At 44.2% G+C, this 26327-nt stretch overlaps 2 protein-coding genes across 40 annotated transcripts in view; one reads left to right on the top strand and one right to left on the bottom strand.

The window, feature by feature from the left end:
• JADE1 (jade family PHD finger 1) overlaps positions 1–15125 on the top strand; it is a 299180-nt gene extending 284055 nt beyond the window's left edge. For 21 of the 26 annotated variants that reach the window (XM_086346719.1, XM_086346723.1, XM_086346730.1 and 18 more), the window contains 3 exons: positions 2276–2797; positions 7861–7978; positions 11321–15125. In XM_086346719.1, coding sequence (XP_086202845.1) covers positions 2276–2797; positions 7861–7978; positions 11321–12231 — 1551 coding nt within the window. In that variant the 3' untranslated portion in view covers positions 12232–15125. Of the gene's footprint in view, positions 1–2275; positions 2877–7860; positions 7979–11320 lie in introns of all 26 variants that reach the window. The other 5 variants (XR_015144264.1, XR_015144266.1, XR_015144268.1 and 2 more) reach the window with 1 other exon arrangement.
• SCLT1 (sodium channel and clathrin linker 1) overlaps positions 11144–26327 on the bottom strand; it is a 239554-nt gene continuing 224370 nt past the window's right edge. For all 14 annotated transcript variants that reach the window (XR_015144274.1, XR_015144271.1, XR_015144273.1 and 11 more), the window contains one exon: positions 11144–26228. Coding sequence is in view for 10 of the 14 variants with exons in the window: in XM_086346748.1 (XP_086202874.1) it covers positions 26166–26228 (63 nt within the window). In the remaining 4 variants the exon portion in view is untranslated. The remainder of the gene's footprint in view (positions 26229–26327) is intronic.

Here is a 26327-nt window from a genome sequence, read left to right as displayed (position 1 = left end):
CGCCAAGCAGTTGTGCTTTTCTTCGTTATCACTTCCACTGGTGTTCAAGAATCCAAAATGTAACAAAAATATTCAGAGGGTGAGGCAGGAGACAGCTGGTGGGATTTGGCTGTGGACCTTGAAAATAGTGCAGATTTTTTTGTATGTGAATGGAATCTGCTTAAAACTAAAACATGACAAAAGCCTTTGGCCTGAGAATTGTATTCAGAGGACATGGAGGAGAAATTTTTTAAAAGCCACAAAGTAAAGCAAATAAAAAAGACATTGGAGTGGGTATATGTATGTGTGTATAGACTGCCCATGTGAATACTTTCAGGAAACAAGCTGTGCTAACCAAGAAAAATGGAAATTTGTTTTCTTCTGAGGTACCTGATGTTCTGAGGGTAGAGACTACACCCTTTACTGAGCAGGTCCTTCATTGATGCTTACAAGAGGCAGGCGATTGGGATCTCTGCTTCTCTTTTAAACAGAGACGATAAAATGATGTTTTTTTGTTGTTGTTGTTGCCATTGACCTCTTTTTTCCAGAACATTAATTTGAAGGAGGAGAGGCCAAGGAAGTTTGATGATTTTTCATATCTTCACAGAATAGACTGATTTTATTAAAGAATTCCTGTCTGAAATGTCTGCAGCTGGAAGGGCTCAGGCTTATGTTTCTGTAACATCTGTTTGCTGAGTCAACCTGAATGGGAAAACCCAGAGGAAGGCCATTTGGCGTCTTTACAAAGCCCAGCATAAACGCTCTGCTGTGGCGTGTTCCTCTTGCAGGTCGGGGCGCTGATGTAAAATGTCGTTGGCACCAAACACTGATAGCGTCTCCGTCGTCCGTTCCACTTGCCTCCCCTCTTGGCTGCCTGTGGAGGAGGAGGAGCGCTTGGCCTTTTACTGATAGTGGCCAGGGGTGTGTGTGTGGTGCCACCAAAGCGGATTTCACACGTTGCTTGGAATTGAGGTTATTATTAAAGACAAAATTACAGATTTATGTTGGTTTGTGTGCTTGAAGTGTGTGCACTGGGGGAACTGATTTTCTGTGAAGCGAGCTAGATTTTCTGTACTTCTGGGTAGAAGAGACTTTGTCATAATGGAGGAAGTCACGACTGGCACCGAGTCCCCTCCTAAATACTGAAGTGATGAGGGGAAGAAGCCCAGCCCCAGCCTCTGCAGAATGTGACGATGCTGTGCAGGGCTCCTTTGAATGAGTTTAGTTAAGCTTTTCAGCTGGCCCCAAGCCCCACCGGGTTGCAGGTTCTTCTCCTTTCTACAGCCCTGCCACGGCCAGGATCACTTGGCCTCAAACAATACCGTGTTGCTTTTTAAGGGACTGGCTTCAGTCACCACCAGGAACCTCCTCCCTGGCATTCTCCCAGCACTGATCAGATGGGAGAAGTTAATCGCTTTCCTCCTGCTAGGCCTCCAGCTTGCTGTGTGGATCAAAGGCACTACATGGTCCTCCTGGTGGGGCAGTGAGTGGGAGATCGGGCTGGGTAGTGCCTGACCTCTGGGCTGACCTTCCTTCCACCTGCTGGCGGTAGGTCCCTCGAGCTTGCACTGCCAGGCGCGGCGCACCCAGGTCTCAGAGCTTGGCCTCATGGGCCAGGAGGCCTCTGCATCTGGCAGAGCTTCCCTAGGGTGCAGAGACTAGTCTCACGCTGTCTGTGCAGGGTGGTCCCAGTCTCTGGTTCCTTGCATCTCTTTGGGAGTTTCTAATTCACCTCCTGGGTCTTGAGCAACCCCTGCTGCTGGGAGGAGTGTGCCCCTGTGTTGGGCCTCGTCCTGGGGGCCACAGGAAGGGCCCCCGTGATCCTGTAACAACTCTGACTGGTGTCGTCCTTGAGGAGATTTCACCACTCAGGCTTTTAATATACACGTTAAAAAAGCTCAGATAAAAAAACAAGTGAATGCCTCAGAGTACACGCTGTGTATTGAGAACATCTGCACGTGCCACCTGTATAATTACGCCCGCCTTACGAGGTGATTCTGGATGCAGTTGCTTTTGTAAGAGAGTTACTGTTTGGTTAATGAAAAAAAGCCTCCTGAATCCCAAGCCATAGCTTGTTTAAAACACGATTAGATCTGCCGGGGGTCATCCACGTAAAGCCTTTCTGTCCTGAGCACTCCAAGTGCAGCTCTTCCGTGTGTGTGCGTGTGTGTGCACGGGTGCACGCACGTGCGTGCAGGTGGACGGGGTGCCTGCGCTCAGGACTTCGGGTCCTGTCGCTCCCTAATCCCACCTCTTGCTCCCTAACCCCACCTCTTGCTCTCTGTTTTCTTGCCAGTGCTCCGTGAAGAACTGCCGCACGGCCTTCCACGTGACCTGTGCGTTTGACCGGGGCCTAGAGATGAAGACTATCTTGGCAGAGAACGACGAAGTCAAGTTCAAGTCCTACTGTCCGAAGCACAGCTCTCATCGCAAAGCCGAGGAGGGCCTTGGTGAGGGGACTGCTCAGGAGAATGGTGCTCCCGAGTGCTCCCCGCGGGATCCGCTGGAGCCCTTCGCTGGCCTCGAGCAGAATCGGGAGGAGGCCCACCGGGTCAGCGTCCGCAAGCAGAAGCTGCAGCAGCTGGAGGACGAATTCTACACGTTCGTCAACCTGCTGGATGTAGCCAGGGCCCTGCGGCTGCCCGAGGAGGTGGTGGACTTTCTGTACCAGTACTGGAAGTTGAAGAGGAAGGTCAACTTCAACAAGCCCCTCATCACTCCAAAGAAAGACGAAGAGGACAATCTAGCCAAGCGGGAGCAGGATGTCTTGTTTAGGAGGCTGCAGCTGTTCACGCACCTGCGGCAGGACCTGGAGAGGGTAATGACCGACACTGACACCTTGTAGTGGCCTAGAGAAGACGACGGCAGAGACGGCCGCTGGCCCGGAGCAAGGGACGGTAGCCGTTCATTTACTCTCAGGCCCTGTACACACTGCAGCATGAGGTGGTGTTGGTTCCGTATATTTATGGCTGGGAAACTCGATGTACACACACGCAAGATGACCACAGAATGGGGAGCTTCTCTGGTTTAATTTTAAATAGTTAACTGTTCTTCTGGGAGATCACATGGGTGCCTCTTTCCCCTCCTCCATTCTAGAGCTAGAGGGAACAGCCCCAGGGAAATGGCCAAGGGATGGGCTTAGAATTGTTTACAGACTGAGGAGCCAGAACGGATTTCATGGTGTGGGGGTGGGGCAGGCGGGCAGAGGAGGGAGATCTTTTGTTCAGCCTGAGGGGGCACCCCGCCTTGCTGCCTCTCGGCCCAGCCCTGTTCCTCGGCTCCCTCGCGGGGCCTTCGCCCTTGCAGTCACTGAGCAGAGCAGGTGTGGGTGCCAGCGTGTGTGCATCACCGCCACGCCCGTGCATGCCTGTTCCCCGTGGTTCTCCCGCAGCGAGGTGCTACGTCGCCACTGAGGCTGTCCGTGTTGTGTGTCTGTGTGGCTGTGTCCATGTGTCTGTGTGCTCTGTCTGGTGTGGGCGTGGGGTGGGACTCCTGGTGCACAGAGGCCTGTGATCTGACTGAGGAGCCCGTGGGCACACTAACTAGCACACTCCGTTGCACACTTCCGGATCACACTTCTGCCCGCAGCCTCCGCTGGCGGCACTTCCCTTCCGCTGTTGCTGCTTTGTATTTCCCCAGCTCTCCAGCATCTCTGGAGTCCCCGTCTGGACCTCCTTTCCTGCTACAGGAGTAATCAGGAGCTGGCTGTCTTTTCCCCCTGGCCTCCTGCTCCCTGTAGGTAGCTTCTGACTGAAGCTCACTAATTGGCGATGCGTCTCCGAGCACCTTCTGCGGCAGCTCCCCTGATTGCCCTGCTGCCAACAGCCGGCTCCGATTAAATTCATTAGTGCACGGGAGATGGAACGGAGGAGCAGCCTGTGCTGAAAGGCACTCAAGTGGCCTGAAATGGTTAACGCATGTCCCCCAAGCACCTAACTTATTAGTGATTCACCTGCCTGGGAGAGAATCTGACTCAGAGCTGATGGGAAGTGAGAGCCTAGGCAACGAATAGGGATACGTGGGGGAAGTACTGAACGAAAAAGCCCGGCTCTCACAGACACCAGCACCGCCCTGGCAGAGGCGGCGTGGCAGTGAGAGCATTGGTGGGCCTTCCTTAGAAGAGACTGTTCTAGAACCTGACAGTGACACCCCACCAGGATTCAGGCAGAGGGGAGGTGAGGGGCGTGGCATTGAGGCTCTCCTGCTCCCGTGCCCCCCCTGGTGGTGAGTGTGAAGAAGACCTCGCCTCAATCACAGGTCTGTGTGACCTTTTTGTTAGCCATGAGAAAAGGGTTCAGAAGGATACAGTGGAATCCTGGTGAGAAGCCTTGTCCCAGCTCGACAGCTGCTGTACTTGGGGTTGCATGAGCTTTGGCGTCAGTCCTCAGGAGGGACGACGAGAAGTCTAATGTTTGGACTGTGTGTGTGTCTCAATCACCACAGAATAAAAGTGTAGAAAACGCTTGTGGTGTACTAACTCTTCTGTACATAAGATCCTCAGATTAACACGCACCTGTAATTCTGAAGTGTTTTTTTTGAGTCATCACTGTTGCTTTTTAAGTAGAATGCCAATGATGTATGAGAATAGGGAATAAATCAGGATTTTCGTCTGTGTGGCATTACTTGCATTTACTTTAAAGAGTCTTTTAAGATTTTAGGGCATTTAGTGTCAGTTTAAAATAAGCTTATTAAAATGAAAACCATGTTTTCCAGAATGTGCCACAAGGCCTGTTAGGGTGGAGGCTTTAAAAAAAACGGAAATCCTGGCCATGCTGCAGAGAGTAGTTATTTGTAATTATAAACAGTATTGGGCAGAAGACTCATCAGAGCAGGGGTGACAATAAGAACAAATCATAAATTTGTTTTTAAGAGTCTTGGGTAATTCACACACTAGGTAGTGTAATTCACACTAGGTAATTAACATTCCATAGTGCTTAATATGAAGGAGCATGATCAAGGCATGTGTTCCCTTCAGAACTGAGTAGTAGGCCTCATTAGAAATGCAGACAACGCTGAGTGAAAATGGTGGTGGTTCCTGCAAATACATGCCTTGGGGGCGCCTTGCACACCTGCGTTCTAGTTCTGGACCAGACAGGCGGCAGGAATGGACTCTCAGCGGTGTGGGGACCTGAAGACACGATTACCCATGTGGCGGGTGCCATGCCAAGTTGCCAAGGCTGCCACTTCACTGGTGGGATCGCTCTTCCCCCAGACATTGTCTTCTGAAGGAAGCACTAAACATGAATTCAGCAGCAAAAGGGGTACTTTCTCAGATAAGGATATGCCACCTCTGCACTGGGGCATCGAAAACAGCAGGTCCTGGGGGGCCGTTCTGCCCAACTTTCGGTGGGATGGTCACTTGACATTCTGATAGCGGCTGCAGTTGTCCGGGAGCATAAAAGGCAAGTTAAGTTCTAGTGTTGCAAGCAGTGTTTGGGATTCAAGAAAACTTGAGATCATTGTTGGGTTCCCGAGGGCAGTGGTTCTCAGAGCGTGGCCCTCAGCCTGCAGCAATGTGACCTGCTGACCTTCGGACCCCACCTCTGACTGTGGAAATTCTGGGTGTGGAGGCCAGCATTCTGTATTTTAGGGCCCTTTCATGTTTGGGAACCTTGGCTTTGTGTCTTGGGTTTGACACGGTATGGTAGATCTGGTTTTGGGTGCCACCTCGCTGGCGATTGGGAGAAGATGGAGGGGAAGGAAGTCAGGTCTAGCAGGGCACAGAAAGGCCAGGCAGGGTGTGTCTTGACAGAGCCTCAGTTCAGTTGGATATATGGGGGCTGCTGATGGAAGTTGCCCTTCACGGGGTGTTTTGTGCATAAGGGAGGTGAGGTTTAGGGCACTCAACTATTCTGTGGCCACCCAGGTCTAGGTTATTCAGAGGCTGATTTTTCCAATAGAAAACCCTGGGGTCATAGTTAGATGTCTCTTCTCAGATCATGGGGAATGGAAGTGTGGTTTTCCCACTTAGCAGCCAGGGTGGACATCTTTCCTGGGAGAAGTGGTTGCAGACGCCGAAGTTCAAGTTCTCTGTCTTTTCTATTTCCTTGACCATTTTAAGGAAAGAGATGTATCTCTGTTGTACATCTGACTTAAATAGAGAGTAACCTTGTCCACTCCTGTCAGAGAATTTACCTTTCCTAGCTCCACAAGTTGGGTCCCCTGCCTTAATGTAAAAATCACTCTCCATTTGTTTTTCAGTAATTAATGAGTCTGTAATAAGGATCTAGGTTCGACTCCTTCCTCTTTTTGAGCTTCTACTCTTAATCTCCTTTGGGTGGAATATTTGTAAAGAAAATCTCACCCACTGGCTACCTCCATCCCCAAACTGATCAGAATTCTTAAAAAAGAACACCTACTTACTGGCCTGGCGGGGAGAGGGTGAGGCTGTCAGAATGTGTTTTAACCAGGGTGAATGACACTGAAACAATATTTACTCTGAGATAGGAAGGCTGATTTTCTTTGCAATTATTTTTATTAACAAGTGTCAGAAAATTCCTAAACAGTGAATCATTTGGGAACAAAAGAAGCCTGACTTGGTGTTCCTGCTGTTGGCCTGGAAATAACACCATTTATGATGTGTAAAATGCAAACGTGAAAGCCAGCTGACCTTGTGTCCTTTCGCAAAGGAGGCTGTCTTTAACACCGCTGGGGAAGAGCAGATGGAATTGCTGCTAGGCTTCTTTAGGGGCGGTGTCCGAACATAAGCCAAAATTCAGGGTCATGTGTGTCTTGTTGCCACTTGCTGCTGAAAGATGAGTGACCTTTGAGAAGGTGACGGGATGGGACTGCCCAAGTGGTGGGAGAGTATAGTTGTGCCTTTGGTGTAGGAGCTGATCGGGATACCGAGACACTTCTCAGTCTTGCCACTGAGCTTTCTGGGAAGGTATTGTTCACATCTTGAAGACAGGTTTAATTGTGCATCTGGTGTGTTGCGTTTGACATTTGTGTTTCCAGGCCCATGCAGACTGATTGGGTTTACCAATAAGTGTTAGGACTGAAGAGATTTAAGGGAGTTTATTGACTAAGTCATTAAATTTTGACTCTATTGACTGACCACAGGTGGCTTTGAAAGCGGGTAACAAATTCGTGTTGATTAGCTAGTGTAGGTTAATGAGGATATGCGTGCAGCCCCCAGTGGTTGCGCATCAGATGCCAAGTGGAGCTCGTAGCGCTGGGCTCTCTGTTACTGACAGATGGATCAGGAAGCAGGCAGTGTCAGTGATGCAGAGAGCTGGCCTTAAGATGCTGATGTAGCAAATCTGAGGCAAAGCAAGGACCCGCCCTAGGTGTTTGCTCTGTAGGAACAAATTAGCTACCTGTAAACTCCAAGGTATTTCAGAGAGCTCAGTGTCCAGTTGATGGAACTTCACTTGGATTCTTGGTGACCACTTGGCATTCTCGTGGGCCCCATGCAGGAACGCTTTTTTGGGGGGCTCTTTCCTCTAATGGCCCTTGACCCTGTGCTTGCCTAGTTGCATCTTCAGAAGATGCTTGATAAAGTGCAACCAAGGTGGCTTCTGAACTGCTCTAAAGCTTCTGACAATAGAATTCATGGGAGGATAAGCAGAGTCCTTTGGCAAGAGCTGGTATGCCTGGCCTTGCACACCATTGGGCATCTCTCTGCTGGGATGAGCCGATGGCCAGGCCGTTGGCCTGGTTTGGTGTTGGGGGCATGGCTCCCTCCTACAAGCCCTTTCTCTGGTGGTACTTAGCATCACAAAGGGAGGTCAGATTCCATAAAACATTTATATTTTGATTTCAAAAGTCAGTCAAGGACCTAGTGGGATACATTTTTCCCCCCTCAGGTTAAAAAAAAAAAAAAAAAGTACTGTTATAATGTATATTGCTTACTTAGAATCTTTATTCTCTACGTTCCAGGTTCGGAACCTCACTTACATGGTGACCCGCAGGGAAAAGATTAAACGATCTGTGTGCAAAGTCCAGGAACAGATATTCAATCTTTACACTAAGCTTTTGGAGCAAGAAAGAGTTTCAGGTATGCATTAAGCCCTGGTAGGTCAAACAACAGGGCAGGGGTTTGTTAGCCTTAACACTCTGTTCAGGGGGAAAAACATGCTAGTGTCTTTTCAATTTTCTTTTTTACTCTAGAAGAATCAAAGGGAAGGCTTTTGCTGTTGAGGGAAATCTCAGGCATTTGAGGCACTGTGGTCTAGGGGACGGGGCCATGGCTTCAGCCTCATATGGGTTAAATCCTGTATTCCCTACTTATATGCCCAACACAAGTGAGTCTAAAGTTTTCTGAGTCTCTTCCATTTCCTCACACGTAATGTTGGGATGAGATCTCCAGCTCCCTCCTGGGAAGTAGTGAGACTCAAAAAGCAACTTATGTATTGTAAAGCACTTGATAAATGTACAGAGTCTCGGGGATACCTAAAAAGATGTATTGGTTATTTAGCCTTTGGGTCTACCTGTAACATATGGTAAATATATCTAAGATTGGGTACTCAATGCACATATCCACGTTTAGATAATATTTACAGTGGATTCTTTCGGTGTAATTGAAATTTTGAATATTTTTGAGATTCAGCACAAAGTATTTAGTGCTGCCTATTTTTGCATTTCTCTGGCAAAGAAAAAAACTAAGGGATGGACTTCCTTCCCTTTGGAGAGCACTTAAGTGACTTTGAGATCAAGTGCATAGTGGGACAGGTTGTTGGACCTCTCTAAAGTCTGTCCATCTGTAAGAGTTTTGGTCCAGCATTTTGGCCTCTGAAGGCCTTGAAGGGCTAACGTTCTGTGCTCACAAGCCCCAGAAGGCAGGTGTTATAAGGATTTCAGAGGAGGAGGAAGAGTGCCGAGTGTGTAGAGACCTACCCGCTAGTAGGTAGGTCTTGGGAGCGGGTGTCTGCTTGTCTTTGCACGACTTTCCTTGTGCACAGTCAACGGGCTTACTCTAACCTTCTGCTTTTGTGGCTCTTTACATATACTATGAAACATGGACTGAACAAAGAAATAATAACCTATTATGTTGACAAAACCATCTGGATATATGTGACCAGAAGTAACTGGTCAGCTGAACAAAGAGGAGAAAAAGCTTGGCAAGTTTTAAAAGATATCCTTGTTTTGATGCCATTAACTTATTTAATAATATCATCCTAGATAATTTCCTTTGCAAGAGTAAATATTCCCCAAATCTGTCAAGGTTATATCAATAGCTAGACTTGTGAGTTCAGTTGTAAAATTTTTGAAATAAATTTTTTCAGGTACAGTATCGTAAATATTGGGTTGGCCAAAAAGTTTGTATTTTTTTTTCCATAAGATGGTACAGAAAAACCCAAAAGAACTTTTTGGCCAACCCAGTACCAGCAGTCTGATTCATCAAAGTGAACTTATGTCTCTTCATTATTCCTACTTGAATGCAAATAAAAGAGGGGGCTCTCCCTTCGTGTCCACCTGGCTGGCGTGGAGCACTCTCCTCCAGCAGCAGAGGCCCAGGATCGCCAGTGCAGCTGTGCCCACGGAGTTCTGCCCCTGGAGGGCTTTCTCTGACTTGCTAGGTCCTTATGTCATGAGTGATCACTGATGAGTGAGTTTGCCTTCGAAAATAAGTTGTGAAAGGAAGCTGTAAAGAATACTTTCATCTGATTCTCCTTGAGTCATTTCTTACAGATATCGTAGGGCATTTTTGTTGTTTGTTTGTGTTTCATGGCAGTGTTTCTTTGGTAAGTGGCTGAGCCTCTGAAGGTTACGCAGTGTTCTGTGTAACAGCTGTGATGCGGGCCTGTGTTCCCAAGTCCCCCTGCTGTTCCACAACAGGAATGGGGTGCGGGGTCCTCCTACCCCCAGTACGTGCCAGGTTGACTGGTTGGAAGCCATGCCCCAGGGAGTGAAGTGGGAGCCCCTTAGGATGCCTTTTTCCTTTTTCCAGTTTTAGACTTTCAGTTGTGTTACTTGTGCCTCACCTGATCTACCTTTTAAGACAGAGGATTCCAGATGAGGCAGAGCAGATGGCCGTGACTTGAATGTGTCCCTAAGGTCCATGTTGATGCTGTCCGTGATTCTGGGATGGGCAGGGCCGTTCTGCTTGGGTGTGTGTCCTCAGTGGGGACAGTGCTTGTGGGAGTCATGAAGCCGAGGCTCCTCAGAGGCCTGGATCCCGAGTCACGATGGAAATCAGAGGACAGTACCTCTTACCTTTTTATTTTCCCACAGCGGGTGACTGAGTAAAAGAAATAGAAATGTGGTGTGAAGGTTGACCCTAAGTTTGGTTACTGAGAAAGCGGGCATTTCTGAAACAGCAGATTGGAAACCCCCTCCCCTGTGGTTGTGGTGATTCTCCGTTTAGAGTCGCTAGCTCATTCTGTCTACACGTGGTGTCCATTCCTGCCCAGCAGTAGGTTCACATGGGCTCCTGTGCTACTCTGGACGAAACCTCATTTCCTGGTGGCTCATGGCTCAGAGAACATGACAACTGTTTTGAGGCTCTGGAGGCTTCTGCAAGGACATGGTCCTTCTGATGAACTCTAGTATGTTATGGATTTACCCAGTATTTTTCAAACCGAGGATAACAGTTTGTTACCAGGTTGTGAGATGCATTTTAGCAGGTCAGCACCAGCATTAAAATATGTGAAACAACAGAAAATGTCGGAGTGCACGTCAGGTGATGAAGGCTAATATGGTTGCATGAAAAGTGCACTTTTACTGGGTTATGATTGTGCAACTTAGTTCTTAATGTGATTTGCATAAAAAGTGCTTGAAAAACACCAATTTAACTTATCCTTGTTTAGATGATAATCAGTTTAATTTCACAAGTGTGTTGTACATATAATGAGTAAACATATGTACTCTGTGTCAAGAATGATTTTTAAACACCTTCCTTTATTCATTTCACAATGTATGTGTATTTATCCTCACTCGAGCCCTGGGTGGGATAGATAATTTGCAGAAAGCAGCGTAACAGCTCCACTCCCTGCCCCTGTGGGTGTGCTGCTCCCAGGCGGCGGGCCAGGCAGGTGCTGAGACCGGGGGGGTGGTGGAGGCAATGCTTACTTGACCACGGAAAGATTCTGCAGTAAATCACATACGAGAATCAGATCAGTTATTTTGTTTGAAGGCAAGTGTATTCCTTGAAAAGGCAGTTTCATGAAAAAAATTATGTGAACTTAAGCTGTTTTAGAAAAGAGCATCTAGAGCATGCAGATTCTCAAGGCAGGTAGTATCTTTACTATAAAAACCAAATTTTTACAAACTGGGTGATTGTATGTTGTACTGTTGGGTGGGAAGTCTGCATTAGTGGGCCATGCTAAGGGGTCTAAAATTTTATTCTTCTGGATTTGCTTCTGCTGCAATTTCTTTTTTTGTGGTTTTATGTTCACAGGTGTGCCTTCTTCCTCTTGCTCCTCCTCCTCACTGGAAAACATGCTTCTGTTTAACAGTCCTTCTGTGGGCCCTGATGCTCCCAAGATAGAGGACTTGAAGTGGCATTCTGCGTTCTTCAGGAAGCAAATGGGTACTTCCTTGGTTCACTCGCTGAAGAAGCCCCACAAGCGAGATCCATTGCAGAACAGCCCTGGGAGCGAAGGCAAAACCCAGCTAAAACAGCCAGACCTGGGGGGCAGAAGGGAGGGGACGGTGGGCCCAGAGAGCTTTCTGAGTTTTGAAAAGACGTTTGCAGAAGCACGGCTCGTATCAGCACAACAGAAAAACGGTGTGGTGATGCCAGACCACGGGAACAGGAGAGACCATCGTTTTCAGTGTGACCTCAGCAAGGGGGACGTAAAGGACAGACCTTTGAAACAGAGTCACAAGCCTCTGAGGTCCACAGACGTGTCCCAGAGGCACGTGGACCACGCCAGAGCTGCCGCCTCCCCTGGGGCGGGGCAGTCGGCGCCGGGCACGAGGAAGGAGGTGGTGCCCAAGTGCAACGGCTCCCTGATCAGAGTGAACTATAACCAGTCTGCAGTCAAAGTGCCTACGACACCGGCCAGCCCAGTGAAGAACTGGGGAGGATTCCGGATTCCAAAGAAGGGGGAACGGCAGCAGCAGGGAGAGGCCCCAGAGGCGGCCTGCCACCAGCACTCAGACTACTCCTACCTGGGCCTAGGCCGAGTTCCAGCCAAGGAGAGGGCAAAAAGCAAACTGAAAGCTGACAACGAGAATGACGGGTATGTCCCTGACGTAGAGATGAGTGACTCGGAGAGCGAGGCCTCCGAGAAGAAGTGCATCCACGCCAGCAGCTCTATCAGCAGGAGGACAGACATCATCAGGAGAAGCATTCTGGCCTCTTGATGAAACGGGCACGATGGTGCAGGAGGCGAGAGCTCTGACACAGGGGAACGAGCGGAAACCCATCACTCCTGAGCTACACAAATACATTTACTTGCAATTCTGATTGGAATTTTTTTTCAGAGTCATTTATAAATCATTGTTGTGAGAAGTGTGTTATTTGCAACTTGTTGAGGAAACAAGAGTAGATTGTAACCATAAGACACTGCTAAGACTAGAGGCTGAATTAACACTACAATAAGAATGGATGAAGTAAGTTTCTCAAGAGGGCTAGGCTGAACTAAGCCTCATGAGTGCTTACTGCCCTCTGTATCCTTCCCAAAGCACAAACTCTTAGTTACCTGAATATATGGAATCAGAGATGGTTCTTGAGGAAACCCTCACGTATCATTTAGTAGCCCATAAAACTTATTTTCTAGGACTATGGTGATCTTGAAATCATATTTATACTTTGGCCCACGGACTGTTTTGTTGCATTGTAGTATACAGGCAGTAGCTCTGAAGCTTCAGTAATTCTAGGGAATTCATGTGTAAATAAAGCAGATAAGGGAAGAGAAAAGTTTTAAAAAGGCCATTACCGGAAGATCTGAAGGGACAGGGTAGACCTGCCTGAGCTTGGAGATTTAGGGTGAATGGAAGCAGCCAGGTCCTGCTGCCGGCAGCTCTCGACTGTGTTCTGGATAGAGGGCAGGCGGAGAGCGACGTGTCACAGGGCTCCATCCATGAGAAAGGACAGTTGAGGTCCCGTCCTTACCAGTCCTCTCAACCTTTCTCTTCCCTACCCACTGCCTTCTGGGCTAGCTTGGGATTCCGCTGGCCTTTGGCAATACCTGGCCACCTGGCTTCCAACAACACAATGGCTGTTCAAGTTTAAGCAATGACTTCCAGACTCTGGTGACTCGTGTTTCCAGAGAGGAGCACTAGTGCGTACGCTGGGGAGTCCGGCCTTCCAACACGAATGGGTTCCTTGGGAGAAAAAAAGGAAAATGGAAAAAAAACCCAAAATAGGTTATATTTTAAAAATAATAGAAAGGCAATAAGTTGCGATAACCTCTTAACCCTTGACCAAGTTTATACAGGAAAGAGATTGAAGTGTAACAGGTTTTCTGGAGTCAGAGTTCTAAGCTCTAATTCGTAACTTGGACTTTCTGATTGCAAATGGCAATAACTAGTAAGTTATCAGCAATAAATTTAGCATTAAATTTGAGTACAATGTTCTGTTTTTGCACTCACTGCAGTGCGTTTTGTATTAAGACAGTGGATAGTGTTAAGGTCCTGTTAATTTTCTTTGGAATTCAATGTAGTTGTGAATCAAACTTAAGGAAAATTTAAGTAGCAGTGAGATTTAGAATTATGGGCACTTGGAACAAGCCCAACTTCCCCTAAATTATCCCTTAGTTTGTTAATACCAGTACTCAGATTCCTGATTCATTTATACATTTATTTCCATGTGGCAGGGACATTCTGATACTTAATGAGTAATGCTTTGAGTTCTGTAGTAGTTACCTTTCAAGTCTTCCAGATGACTGTCAACAAGGAAAAAAGGCTTATTGAATTCCATCTTGCTATGCAAGTTTTATCAGATGATCAAATAGTAGATCTGATACATCCCCATTGTATGTATGACATTTTCAAACCAAGTCTTAACTTTTCAAATACATTTTAGTAACTGATTCAGGGGAGGGGAAAGAATGACCCAGGTTTTTAGACTGACTATTTTTGAGCTATGGGGCTCATTTTTCAAAGAATGTTGTCCAGATAAACTGTTGCTACAGATATTAAAAGTTTCTTATGAATCCAAGTTGTACATTAACTCAGCATAATTTAAAAATCAGATCTTTTTTTTTTTTTCTTTGCATAAGAGCAAGAAACCTTTTGCTGGATACAGAAGAAGGTGGACTCTTTACAGTTCTTTTTTGACTACAGCAACAGCTCTGGGTGAGAGTAGAGTATATAGAGGGATAATCTGTCAAGCCATAGAAAGAAAATCTAAATTCTAGTAAGTCTATGACCTCTCACCGTTTATAAGAGGTACCAGATTCATTTGCACTATTAGGAATGCTAGTTTTGTGCAAAAATAATGCCTTACCTGTTTTTTCCCCACATTTAGGTTGAAAAGCTTTCAAACGTTCCAAGTTATGCTGAACCAAAAAGAAAACAAAACAAAAATAAAAAACCCCACACAAAAACAAAACACACAAACACAAAAAGCCCACACCTTTAATTCCTGCTTTGAAATGCAAATGGTACAGTTTCTCTGACAGTGTAATGACAGCTCTGTAAGTCAGTTTCGCTCCTGCTGGGAACTCTGTATGAGGTTATGAGCGGCAACTAACCCAACCTGCCCACTTGCACTCTGAGTATGGAACCATTTGCTCTTCTTTTCTTCTTTTTTTAAAGCTTTATCTTTCCGTGTGCATCCTGACCAAGAAATATCTTTGATTATGATCAATGTATTATGTCAAAAATGTAGGCTAGTTAAACTTTTGTAAAGTTGCCTGGAATGTCATTTGTTAGGTTATAAACACAAAATCTAAATGAAGGGTTATATGTGTTGTGTACAAATCTTAATTATTTTGACATGGACAAACTTGTCATTACATTTGTAACCTTGTACAGAGGATTTTTCACTATGTGCCTAGCTTGGTGTCCATTCAGCTAAAATTGGGTTAAAAAAAAAAGGTGCATGAAGAGTTAAAAATCAGAATTAAAAACAAAAGTATATGTAGAGATGACTATTTTATATTACATGGCCCAATCCTGTATTTATTTCTACCCCCTTTTTGAAAGTATTTATAAAACTAGTTGAGGACAGCTGTATTTTTTTGTTGAACTATTTAGTAGAATTTGTGCCTTTTTGTCTGTATGTGAATAAATGCTGTACATTTTGCAATACATTTTAAAGCGTCATTTGAAATCTAGTTTTGCTGAATATTTAGATGCACATGTACACACTGTCCCATGTGATGGCGCGTGTCGCTGTCTCACTGGCAGGAAGACTGCTGGGTACAAGACAAGACTGGATGAGCACGGGTTCACTGAGCTGCTTTCTGGTTCAGCTTTGATGGTGAGACCCCGACAAATCATGGCCTGATCTTGGTGTCCCCTCGCCGGACTTCTTTCCAGAATACAATGTTGGATCTGAAAACAACCAGTTGAAGCAACTTAGTCAGGTTGGAGAGACCTGGGTTTAAAGGCTAAACTGTAGTTTACCAGCCATGTGACCTTTGCCAAGTCACCTAGTAATTATAAGCCTCAGTTTTCCCTTCTGTAGAAAGAAGAGTGACATCCTTCCATCGTCTTGGGTTTGCTCTGGTATTTGAAGAAAGCTCATGGAGCATCTCATAGAAAGCAAGCAGTAGGCAGTTAGTAAATGTTTGGCTGTCATGTTTATGATTAAGAAACTTATTTCTCCAACATAATGTTGACTGGTAAGTCTTCTGAGGCAAAAAAATACATGTTACTCCTGAAAGACAGGGAGACTATTAAAAATTATTTTTCAAAGAATGGTTTCATTAAATGCATCATTTTGATCACAGAATTCCACAATATTAGGGCAAAAAGAGATACCTCCATGCTTTACAAAGAAGATCACAGCATTAATTAGGCACTGGCAGAACTGGGCCAACCCCAGTTCTGGTTTTCTAGTCCGGTGTTCTCCCTGCCGGAAAGTCTTTACTCAACCTCTACATGGAGGCATCAGCATGTAATACAATGCACCTCTGTGCTGGGAACAGCAAAAGAGGTGCGGGTTACACAGAGATTAACTCTCATATATTGCGATGAACAGGAGCCACAGCAGGGTGGTGGTACCATTCCTAGTTTCAACTTTTGTAAAACTGGCCACTGGTGTTTTCTCTTTTAATAACATGAATTGGTGTTCATCAATTTGGCTAAAAGCTTGTTTATTTCTCCTTGTTCCTCCTTAGTGACTATTTACTTCCATGTTGCTTGCTCTGAGTAAGACCCCAGAGAGAAATAACTGATTCTTCCTACAAGGTCTTCAAGTTGAATAACCACAATAGTTCCCAAGGGAAATTAAGTCCCCCAGAGCCAAAGGAAGGGTCTCTTGCTGGCAGTTGTGCAACACGTGATGGGAAACGTGGCGTCAGGGACCGTGTTCGTGGTTTTACCCAGATCACTTAGCAAACAACAGCTAACTGAGACATTCGCCATCTGCAGCAAACTTGGCAATGAACTTCCAGGTCGAAATCTTCAGTGTGATTTCCCTCCAATGTTCAGAGCTGCGTCTGATGATGAACCCTGGTCTGGGGCAGGCCAGACCTTTGACTGAAAAAGGGTAAAATCAAGTGTGTCATCTGCTTCCTTGACACTGACCGTCCCTGGGCTGCCGAGTGGCATCGCCGCAGTCCAGCCTTTCCTGAGTTCTAGTGCACTGCTTGTCGGGCACTTCCTCTTTGACGTGTGCAGGTGCTTGAGATTCGGGAACTCATCCTTTTACTATACCCTGCCTTAACAGAATGCCATCCAGGCCTGGAACTTACGTGTATCTCTCCAACTCCTGGAGCCAAATGGTGATCTCGGTATACATATTATACAGTATCTCTTTAGTGTTTCTTGCTTCTTCTTTCCCACTATCTGTTGCCGTATAGTTCAATGGCATTTCTTGCCTGGATTATTGCAGCAGCCTCTATCTGGTTTCCTTGATTCAAGTCTTGCTCCTCCCAGTTAGCTTCAGCCTTGCCATCTCCATAGTGATAACTTCCACAATAATAACTGACTCTGTCATGCCACGAAGTCATCAGAGAACCTCCAGACTCCTGCAGATGGTTACCCACGGCTTATCAAACGACAGAAGCACTGCTGGGCATTTTATGCGTGTTACTTTATTTAAAGCTCACAGCATGACGGACAGGGATTAAGCAGCGTGCTCAAGGTCGGTAGGGGGTAGAACCAAGCGTCTCCAGTCTCCAGCCCCAGGACCCTGCTGCCTCAGAATAAAGAGAGCATTCACACAGACTAGTTTGTGTGTTTTTGAGTACACTAAGAATTTTATATGTGAACTTCAATGAATTTCTATAAAGAAAAGCTAATTATCTTGGTTTAAAATACTATGTTAATGTTCTGGTTGAATGACTATGAACACAACATGATATATTTGGCTTGTGGTCAGTTAGTCCCTACCTTCTAGGAAGAATGGGATTACTTTAGTGTCCTATACATTTGTAGGACACACACGTGCACACATTTACAGATAAAAAGTATATGCATATATGATCAAAAAAACAACACTCTATCAGGAATGCAAAGGATAATTTTCTCTACGTCCTGACACATTACTTGGAAAGTTAAAGAGAATCACCTAAAATTACACTGTTTCTTGACAGTGACTCTGCAATTAGAACTGTTTTAAAAACTTAGATTGACGCTATGCAAATCAGTATTTTTGTGACATAAAGTATATAATCTAGTTAGCTTTCATAAATAAGTCAAGTAATGCCAAATTAAATAGCAAAGGTAAAAGAAAAAAGTATACTATCCTTCCTAACGTATCACTGATGTATCCCGATATTCTCACTACTACTTGGCTTATATAGTCTGAGTCTTAAATACGACATTTATTAATTATGGGTTAAGTATGGTTATTTTACCTGTTAATCTGGCTGATGATTCTGATTTCTGGATTAGAACCATGTGAGACACTTTCTTCACAAAGCAGATCTTTTCTCTGGTGTTTTCCCTCCTCCGTGTAGTCTTTCCTCCTTTTCTTGCTCATTTTGGCTCTGCTTCAGCTTTACAGTTTGAATTGTTTCTCTTTTTCATATGAAATGCTGGTGGGCATATCTTTGCCTCAAATAGTCCCAGATACTCAAAGTAAGTAAGTACCTTTCAAACACCATGCTTTAAAATACCATGCTTATTTTGACTCAGGAAATCATACAATATTGTATCAACCACTTTATAATTGCTAAACACAATTTAACATACATTTATTATTTTTTGGTAGATATCTGGTAAATATTTTTTTTTTTGGTGAAATTGTTACCACCTATGAAAAGAAATCTGTCAGTATGTTTTTGAATCTGTCTCCTAAAGCAAAGGAAATAAACCAAACATAAACAAATGGGACCTAATTAAACACTTTTGCACAGCAAAGGAAACCCTAAATGAAAGCAACCTACTGCATGGCAGAGAATATTTGCAAATGGCATGGCCAACAACACAGTTCAAAAGCATCAGTTCTTTGGCATCAGCCTTCTTTATGGTCCCACTCTCCCAGTTAATGCTTTTGACTGTGATGTTGGAGAAGACTCTGTCCCTTGGACAGCAAGGAGATCAAACCAGTCCATCCTAAAGGAAATCAACCCTGAATATTCACTGGAAGGACTGATGCTGAAGCTGAAGCTCCAATACTTTGGCCACTTGACGTGAAAAGCTGACTCAGACCTTGATGTGAAGAGCTGAAAAAGACCCTGATGCCGGGAAAGACTGAAGGCAGGAGAAGGGGATGACAGAGGACGATATGGTTGGATGGCATCACTGACTCAATGGACATGAGTTTGAGCAAGTTTCAGGAGTTAGTGATGGACAGGGAAGCCTGGTGTGCTGCAGTCCATGGGGTCGCAGAGAGTCAGACATGACTGACTGAATAACAACAAAATGGCCAACAAGGGGTTAATATCCAATCTCTACAAACAGCTCATATAACAATATCAGAAAAACAACTTGATTAAAAAATGGGCAGAAGACTTGATAGTTTTCAAAAGAAGAAATGCAGAAGGCCAACAGGGACAGAAGAGATGTCTGCTAGTCATCAGGAAAATGCAAACCAAAACCACAAGGAGATCTCACCTCACACTTGTCAGAATGGCTACTATCAAAAAGAACACAAGTAATAAATGTTGGCAAAGATGTGGTTGGTTGATTGAAATATAAATTTCATACTGTGGAAAACAGTATGGAGTTTCCTTTAAATAACTACAAGTAGTTACTATATGATCCAGCAATTTCATTCCTTGGCATACATACATCTGGAAGAGACATAAACTCTTAATTCTGAAAGACATACACTCCAATGTTCACTGGAGCATTATTTACAATAGGCAAGACACAGAAGCAACCTAAGTGTCCATCAACATGAATGAATAAAGATGTGGTGTGTGTATGTATACACACACAAATAAGCATACAATAGAATACCACTCAGCCACAAAAATAATGACGTTTTTACATCTGCAATAACATGGATAGACGTGGAGGGTATTATGCCAAGTGAAGTGAGTCAGAGACAAATACTGTCTGATATCACTGTGGAATCAAAAAATATAACACACTGGTGAATATAACAAAGAAGACTTACCAATACAGTGAATAAACTGGGCTTCCCTGGCGGCTCAGTGATAAAGAATCTGCCTGCCAATGCAGGAAACACAGGTTTGATCCCTGGGCCGGGAAGATCCCCTGGAGAAGGAAATGGCTACCTGCTCTAGTATTCTTGCCTCAAAAATCCCATGGACAGAGGAGCCTGGTGGGCTACAGTCCATGGGGTCGCAGAGAGTCAGACATGATATGCATGTCTAAACAACAACCTCTCTCCCACTACCAGTGGGGAGAGGAAGAGGAACTACAGGGGTAGAGGATTAGGAGGTGCAAACTACTACATACAAAACAGGCTGCAAGAGTATACTGTACAACGTGGGAAATACAGCTAATATTTCATAATAGCTACATGGAGTATAACCTTTAAACACTGAATCTCTACATGGTATGCTTGTAATATACTGCACAACTATACTGCAATTATAAAAAGCGTAAAAGGCAATCAAAAAAGGAAAGTCTGGAAACATTTCAAGGAAATAACCCACTAATTTATATAACTTCCTTTGCTTAGATCTGTATTTTTCACTACAGTTAATTGACTTTTTAGGTTATGGCCAATTTCAAGATTTGGATATGAAAATACTTTTCTCAGGAAGTTTTCTATGTAATGCATAAAGTTTGATAACCAAACGGGCTCTTTGGGTTAGAGTCAGAATCAGAAAAGGCAAGCAAAGACCCGGTCACAGCTATGACTCGGTTATAATAAGGTTATAATAAGGTTGATGAATGAAAATGTGAAAGAAGTTTTCAAAATCTGTTTTGCATCTGTTATTTCCTATCAACAACACGAATCGATGAACTAAAAGGAAAGAATGGACACTAGTCAGAATTACCTGAAGGCTAGGATGAAGTACGTGTATGAGAGAAGCAAGCTGTTTGCCGTGAGGTCCAGTTTCCTTGAGCAGGGGCCTCAGAGAACCTATAGAGGCAACTGCTCAGTCACTGCCAGGGAACGGGAGAGACGCCAGAGCACGGATTCCGCAGATGAAGGATGCAGTGTTGGGAGGAGGAGGGATCTGGGTTGGAGACACCTGGTTTGAAAGCTTGCAGTGACACTTTCCTCCTCCATGACCCTGGGCTAGGTGTTTGACTTTTATGACTCTACATCTTTAGAAAAGGAATGGTAACACCTACCTAGCAGGGCTGTTAGATTATATGAGATAATAAATGCAAAATGTTAGCACAATGCCTTGCATATTGTAGGTACTCAATAGGCATACTTTATTCATACAGATCAGCATGGTTATTGTAGATCCAGGGGAAGATTCTCCAGTGGGTCCAGTGGTTTCTTTTGGCTACTTGTAGAAACATGATGTAACTACCCTTACTCTCCTTTATCTCCTAGAGCACAGTTTCCATGACAGGAAATCCTAGTCTCATATTTTTAATCTTCACAGATTTAAGTGCGAACAGATGTCCTTATACATCAGATTATACTCTGATGGCTTTTTTATTCTTTGAAAAAAGGATAAAAATAGGGACTGAGAACTTCCATGATGCCATACTACAAAACTCAAGCATTTTAAATAAACATAAAAGGAACACACAGTGATTACGAGGATGCTGCATGGGTTTACTAAGAAGAAATTTAACTTATCTTTTCAGACAGGATTACTAGATTAGGTCTGGGAAGTATGACAGTTGTGGCATAAAAGAACCTTCTGAGGTAGAAGCCTAGGTCTGTCTGGATGGTTTTATGATAGTATAGGGCTAGACTGAACACAGACTGACCGTGCCTCATGGGTCCTGCTTACCATCTGTCACAGGAGGCAGTGGTTAGTAGGCTCTAAGAGACTGACTACTCAGGTCTGTCTAGTTCTTATTTGTTCAGTGATTTTCATGAAAATATGGGTGGCATGTTCATCAAAGCTATAGATGGACTTCACTGTAAGTAAAAAAAAAATTGTCATGGATGCAAGAAATATAGCAGTAAAACAAAATTAAACAGATGCAGTTCCTATGCTTATAGGGAACAAACTGGATGGCAGAATGAGGAGGTAAAATGATCTCAGCACACTGTAGTAATATAATGAAATTTAAAAGGGACAGAGGACCCCAGTTTGGCTTCTGGGGCAAAGATCTGGCTAAGCAACAAAACCTTGGGAAGAGGCAGGATTTCAGTCAACAGTACGCTTGGTGACTTTCTAACAGTGTCATTCAACTTCTAAAACAAGCTAACATGATTTTAAGTTGCATTAATGGAAGTAGGTAGGCACTAGAACAGTGTGATTCTCACTTTTTTCTCATCCTAAATACGAATGAGAAATCATATGAACATTTTCCTGAATCACTAACTACAGTGACTCTCAGAGCAGGCTTCCAGTTCTCTTCTCGGGGTGAGGGAAAGGGGAGGGGTGTGGACTGTGAAACCACGCCCATCCCCTGGCGATTCTAAAAAGCTGCCCCCTAACCCCCACTTGGGCAGGTGTCACTCACCCTCTCCCCACTGCTCTCAGTCGTCACCCAGAACAAGGTAATGAGTAGTCCATACCTTGAATGTAATGTTTGGCTCTGGGCCTAAGACTGACGCATCCCAAGCACCTGGCTGAAGTGAGGTGCTCACAGCACCTAACGGATGGGTGGAGGACGGCGAACGGCTTCCGAGATCAGTGACCGGCTGGCGCAGGGACTCAAAACCAAGTTCTCTGAGGAAATGGGGATGCCTACTAAGTGCAAGGAGAACATGAGAATTATTTCCCAAAGGCTGAAGATCTGCCACATGGAAGATGGTTTAGACAGACTCTGTTGCACAAGGTAGAACAAAGGCAGGAGACACATTCAGGAAAGAACCTTCCAGCGGTCAGCACTGCTGGAGAGTTTGATTAGGGGAACCTGCCCGCCTGGCACAGTGAACTTCAGCAGCTGTGCACATAACATTGCTAATGTGTCACTAAAAAAATGAAGGAGTGAACTTTAAAAAACTTGTATTTAAAAAGGAATAAACCAGAGCAGATTCCAAGTTATCTCTATGATGTGTTTCTCATTTGCTTACATTCCAATATACTTTCTGAGGGGAAGAAACAAGAGTAGGTTAGACTGCGGGCGTTCAGAGCATCTACGGGAACACGGGAGCACATGGGAATTTTTGTGGTGAACTCTTGGGCTAGAAAACCACTCAGTGTAATTTTTTTTTTGGTATTATAGTTGGGTGGGTGCCAGTGCTGTAAAGAATTACTTTAAAAATGCCTTTCCATTCTACGATTTTTGTTACCTAAGTAAACATATATTTACTTAGTTCTTCCTTCCATAAATACTAAGAACATTAATATTGTCACAAAAGCCACACATTTTTTTAAGCTTTAAGAGCTGGCAGGGGGACTTTTCTGGCAGTCTAGTGGTGAAGACGCCACGCTTCCACTGCAGGGACCATGGGCCCCACCCTGGGTTGGGGAACTATAGATCCTGCATGCTGCATTGGGCTGCACGCAGATGCATGAGCTGCATTGGGCGGCCAAAAAAGAAAAAGAAGAGCTGGTAGGGGACGGATTTCATAGGCAGCACTGGGGTGCCACAGGGTCCGTCTCCCCTCTGTACACATTTCTCTATGTATATACACATTTTTAAGTAAGCTAAAAAAATTAGTCATTATTTTTGATTAAAGGGTTTATAAAAAAAGCTCATTACAGATTTATTTTGAGAAAACTGATAAAACACATTATGGTTAAAGAACAGAATTTATAATAAAATGTTTAAAAGTGTTTTTTTTCAGTCTTCCTTGGTTTGTCTGAGAGTTGGCTTGGCAGGCTGTACAGCTATGAAATATTCATATTTGCTGAATAAACGAATGACTGAATTGTTACTAATGTTCGCCCATAGTTCTCACACCAGAGGAGAAATTACAAGATTGTTGGCTGCCCCGATTTGCATATTTGTATACAGAGTGAAGAAGAGGTAATCATATCTCTTTTCTTTCTCAGGGAGACACGAAAAAGAAACATGAATAAATAAAATGAACTAGCTATGTTAGCCCCAATTTCAGATTTATGCCATTTCTTTTCTCTCTTTCCTATTCATTTCCCCTGTCTCCTAAAATAAAGTTCACGGAGTAAATGATACTTACTGTCTGTGAAGTCAAGGCTGACCAATCTGAGGAATGTCCAAAACAATACTACATTTTTATATTAAAAATCATTATCGAACAAACTTTTCTGGAAGAAAAATCACCATACATGTTCAGTTCTGTTGCTTAAACATAGCTTGCTGCTGCTGCTGCTGTTGCTAAGTCACTTCAGTCATGTCCAACTCTGTGTGACCCCATAGACAGCAGCCCACCAGGCCCCACCTGGGATTCTCCAGGCAAGAACACTGGAGTGGGTTGCCATTTCCTTCTCCAATGCATGAAAGTGAAAAGTCAAAGTGAAGTCGCCCAGTCGTGTCCAACTCTTAGTGACTCCATGGACTGCAGCCTACCAGGCTGCTCCGCCCATGGGATTTTCCAGGCAAGAGTACTGGAGTGGGTTGCCATTGCCTTCTCCAAACATAGCTTAAGTCTGTTCAAATTGAACAGAGATCAGAAAGGCCGTTTATCTGCATTTTAGTACCATATCCTTTCCTTGGAGAGTATCTAAGCCTAAGAAAGACTGCCCACTGGAATGGGGTCATTATGAGTAAAATGTAAAGAGTACATTTTACATTTACCTTTAGCCCAAAGTTTGGAGAAAGCACTTATGCTGAAAGATTTTATCTTGAAGAAAAAAGTCTGGAAAGTTATATTATTTTTTTAGAAAAAGATACTGCTACTTATATTTCATTTGTCTAGATTGTTAGTTTCTGAAGTGTTTTCTCCTACAGTCTCATTTTTTGGTCAGACACAATTCTAACATTTTCTCTGATTAAAAGTTTTAAAAATAAACATTATATTCTAAATATAAATATGAACATAACTCTTATAACCCAGTCTGTGAATGACACGGGAGGGAATTTAGATAGTCAAATGAAAAATCTTCTAAGAAACGGAAATAAGCTGAGCGCCTACCTGCCATTTAGCTGTCATGTCTGTATTATCATCTCATCATCGTGTCTGACACTAGCGACCATTGGCTCCCTCCTGCCTAGATTCCATCCACCCTTCAGTTTTTATCATACTGGATTCTCTTGGTTACCAGCCTCTCACTGCTCCTATTCAGTCTCCTCCAGTGACATTTCTTCCTGAGCTCATTCAACCAACAAAGACATTTTCTAAGGTCTCTCCTTAAAGACTCTTTTTCAGTTTTTAAGCAGACAGCTCTGAACACCTTCTGTGCTCTGGGAGCCACGCTGAGCGCTAAGGATACAATGATGCGTGATGGACAGTTCTGCTCTCAAGGAGCTTGCAGTCTGTTGGGAAGGAGATAACATTAAAGTAAAAGCTTCGAAAAGAGTTACAGATTTTCTTAAGTGCTATACAGGAAAAAACAGAGCATAGATTAAGAGCAATACAACAAAGGGACCTTGCTGAGTCTGGGGAAGCAGCCTGAGGCAGGGGTTTGTGGGGAGCTGCACACTTGAAGGATATGCAAATGGCAAAGTGTGAGCAGAGACCCTGTGTGGAGGAGGAGGAAAACGCTATGATGGGAGGTACGGAAGGGCATCGCCAGGGACAGAGCACGAGCAATGAGGGGGACGAGGTAGTGAGAGAACATCACACAGGGCCTCAGGGCCAGCCCCGACCCTCGTGGTTTCGAATCTCAGCTCCAGGCCAAAGACCCCGTGACTGTCTCAATTTGTGGGCACCAGTCCTAAACTTCTGACTGTTGGTTGGACATTTACAGGTGCGCATTCTCATGCCACCTCATTGTCTTTGGACTACGGCAACGGTCTCCTAACTTTCTGTCCAGGTGCAAACCCACCTAAGCCGATCATAGAAAGCAGGGAGCGCCACGTTCAACTAGCAGCAGAGAGTGAGTGACTACAATGGGCCTATGAAAATCAACAGGATGGCAACAGGTCAGTACCACGCAGTCTCAGAACTCAGGATTCCCTTTGATCCATACTGCTTTGAATAATAGCGAAAACACAACAAAAGAAGAACACCTCAAAATCCAAAACCCCAGACAAATGGGAACCTTCCCAAATTCTTAAATATCAATATTTGATAAATACTGAAAATCACACAAGGTAAAAATGAACCACTGCAATTATACATTAAAATACATGAGAGCATCATTTTAGGAAGTACATGATTTATTACATGTGAGTTCATAATAAAATGGAGACTTGGGAACTTTAAAAATGAATTATGAGTAACAGATGTGAAATTCTCAAATCCTGAAGCCTGAAATACTAAAATTCTTGCATTTTTAAAAAAACTCTTTCTCATGATTAGCATAGTTTGAAAATTATGATTCTTTTCCAAGGGAAAAAGGAGGAATTAAAAAATAGACACGTTGATGAAGGCAGTGCGTTCTTCCCAGTGGGCTTTATTCTCCACTGAAGCTCAATATCGGATTATCTTTTACTTACAGGAAGCTGTCACTCTTCTGTTTTCCAAGAACCCTCCAGACAGAATGGAAAATGCAGGTGCAAAATGACCCTCTATGCAGGTTTTACCATTTTAATACACTGCTGGTCAACCACTTCCCCAATTCTAGGGTTCTGTGAGTGAACGCTGAATAATTTTAAATATTTTCCAGATTCATCATGGAGGCTGCTCTTCTTCTCTGCACTGTCATCGCACTGAGCTGCAATTGAAATGAACAATCAGTAAGTAGGTAACTTTTTCTATGGAAGATCTTAGACTAGTACAAAGTGTAACGCATCACAACTTACAATTACTGAAA

Source organism: Bos grunniens, chromosome 17 (assembly GCF_055505025.1).
Source record: "Bos grunniens cultivar Pamir isolate PY7600 chromosome 17, Bosgru_T2T1.0, whole genome shotgun sequence".
Taxonomy (NCBI): Eukaryota; Metazoa; Chordata; class Mammalia; order Artiodactyla; family Bovidae; genus Bos; species Bos grunniens.
Note: the sequence above shows the minus strand (reverse complement) of the source record. Positions and strands in the feature narration are given on the sequence as shown.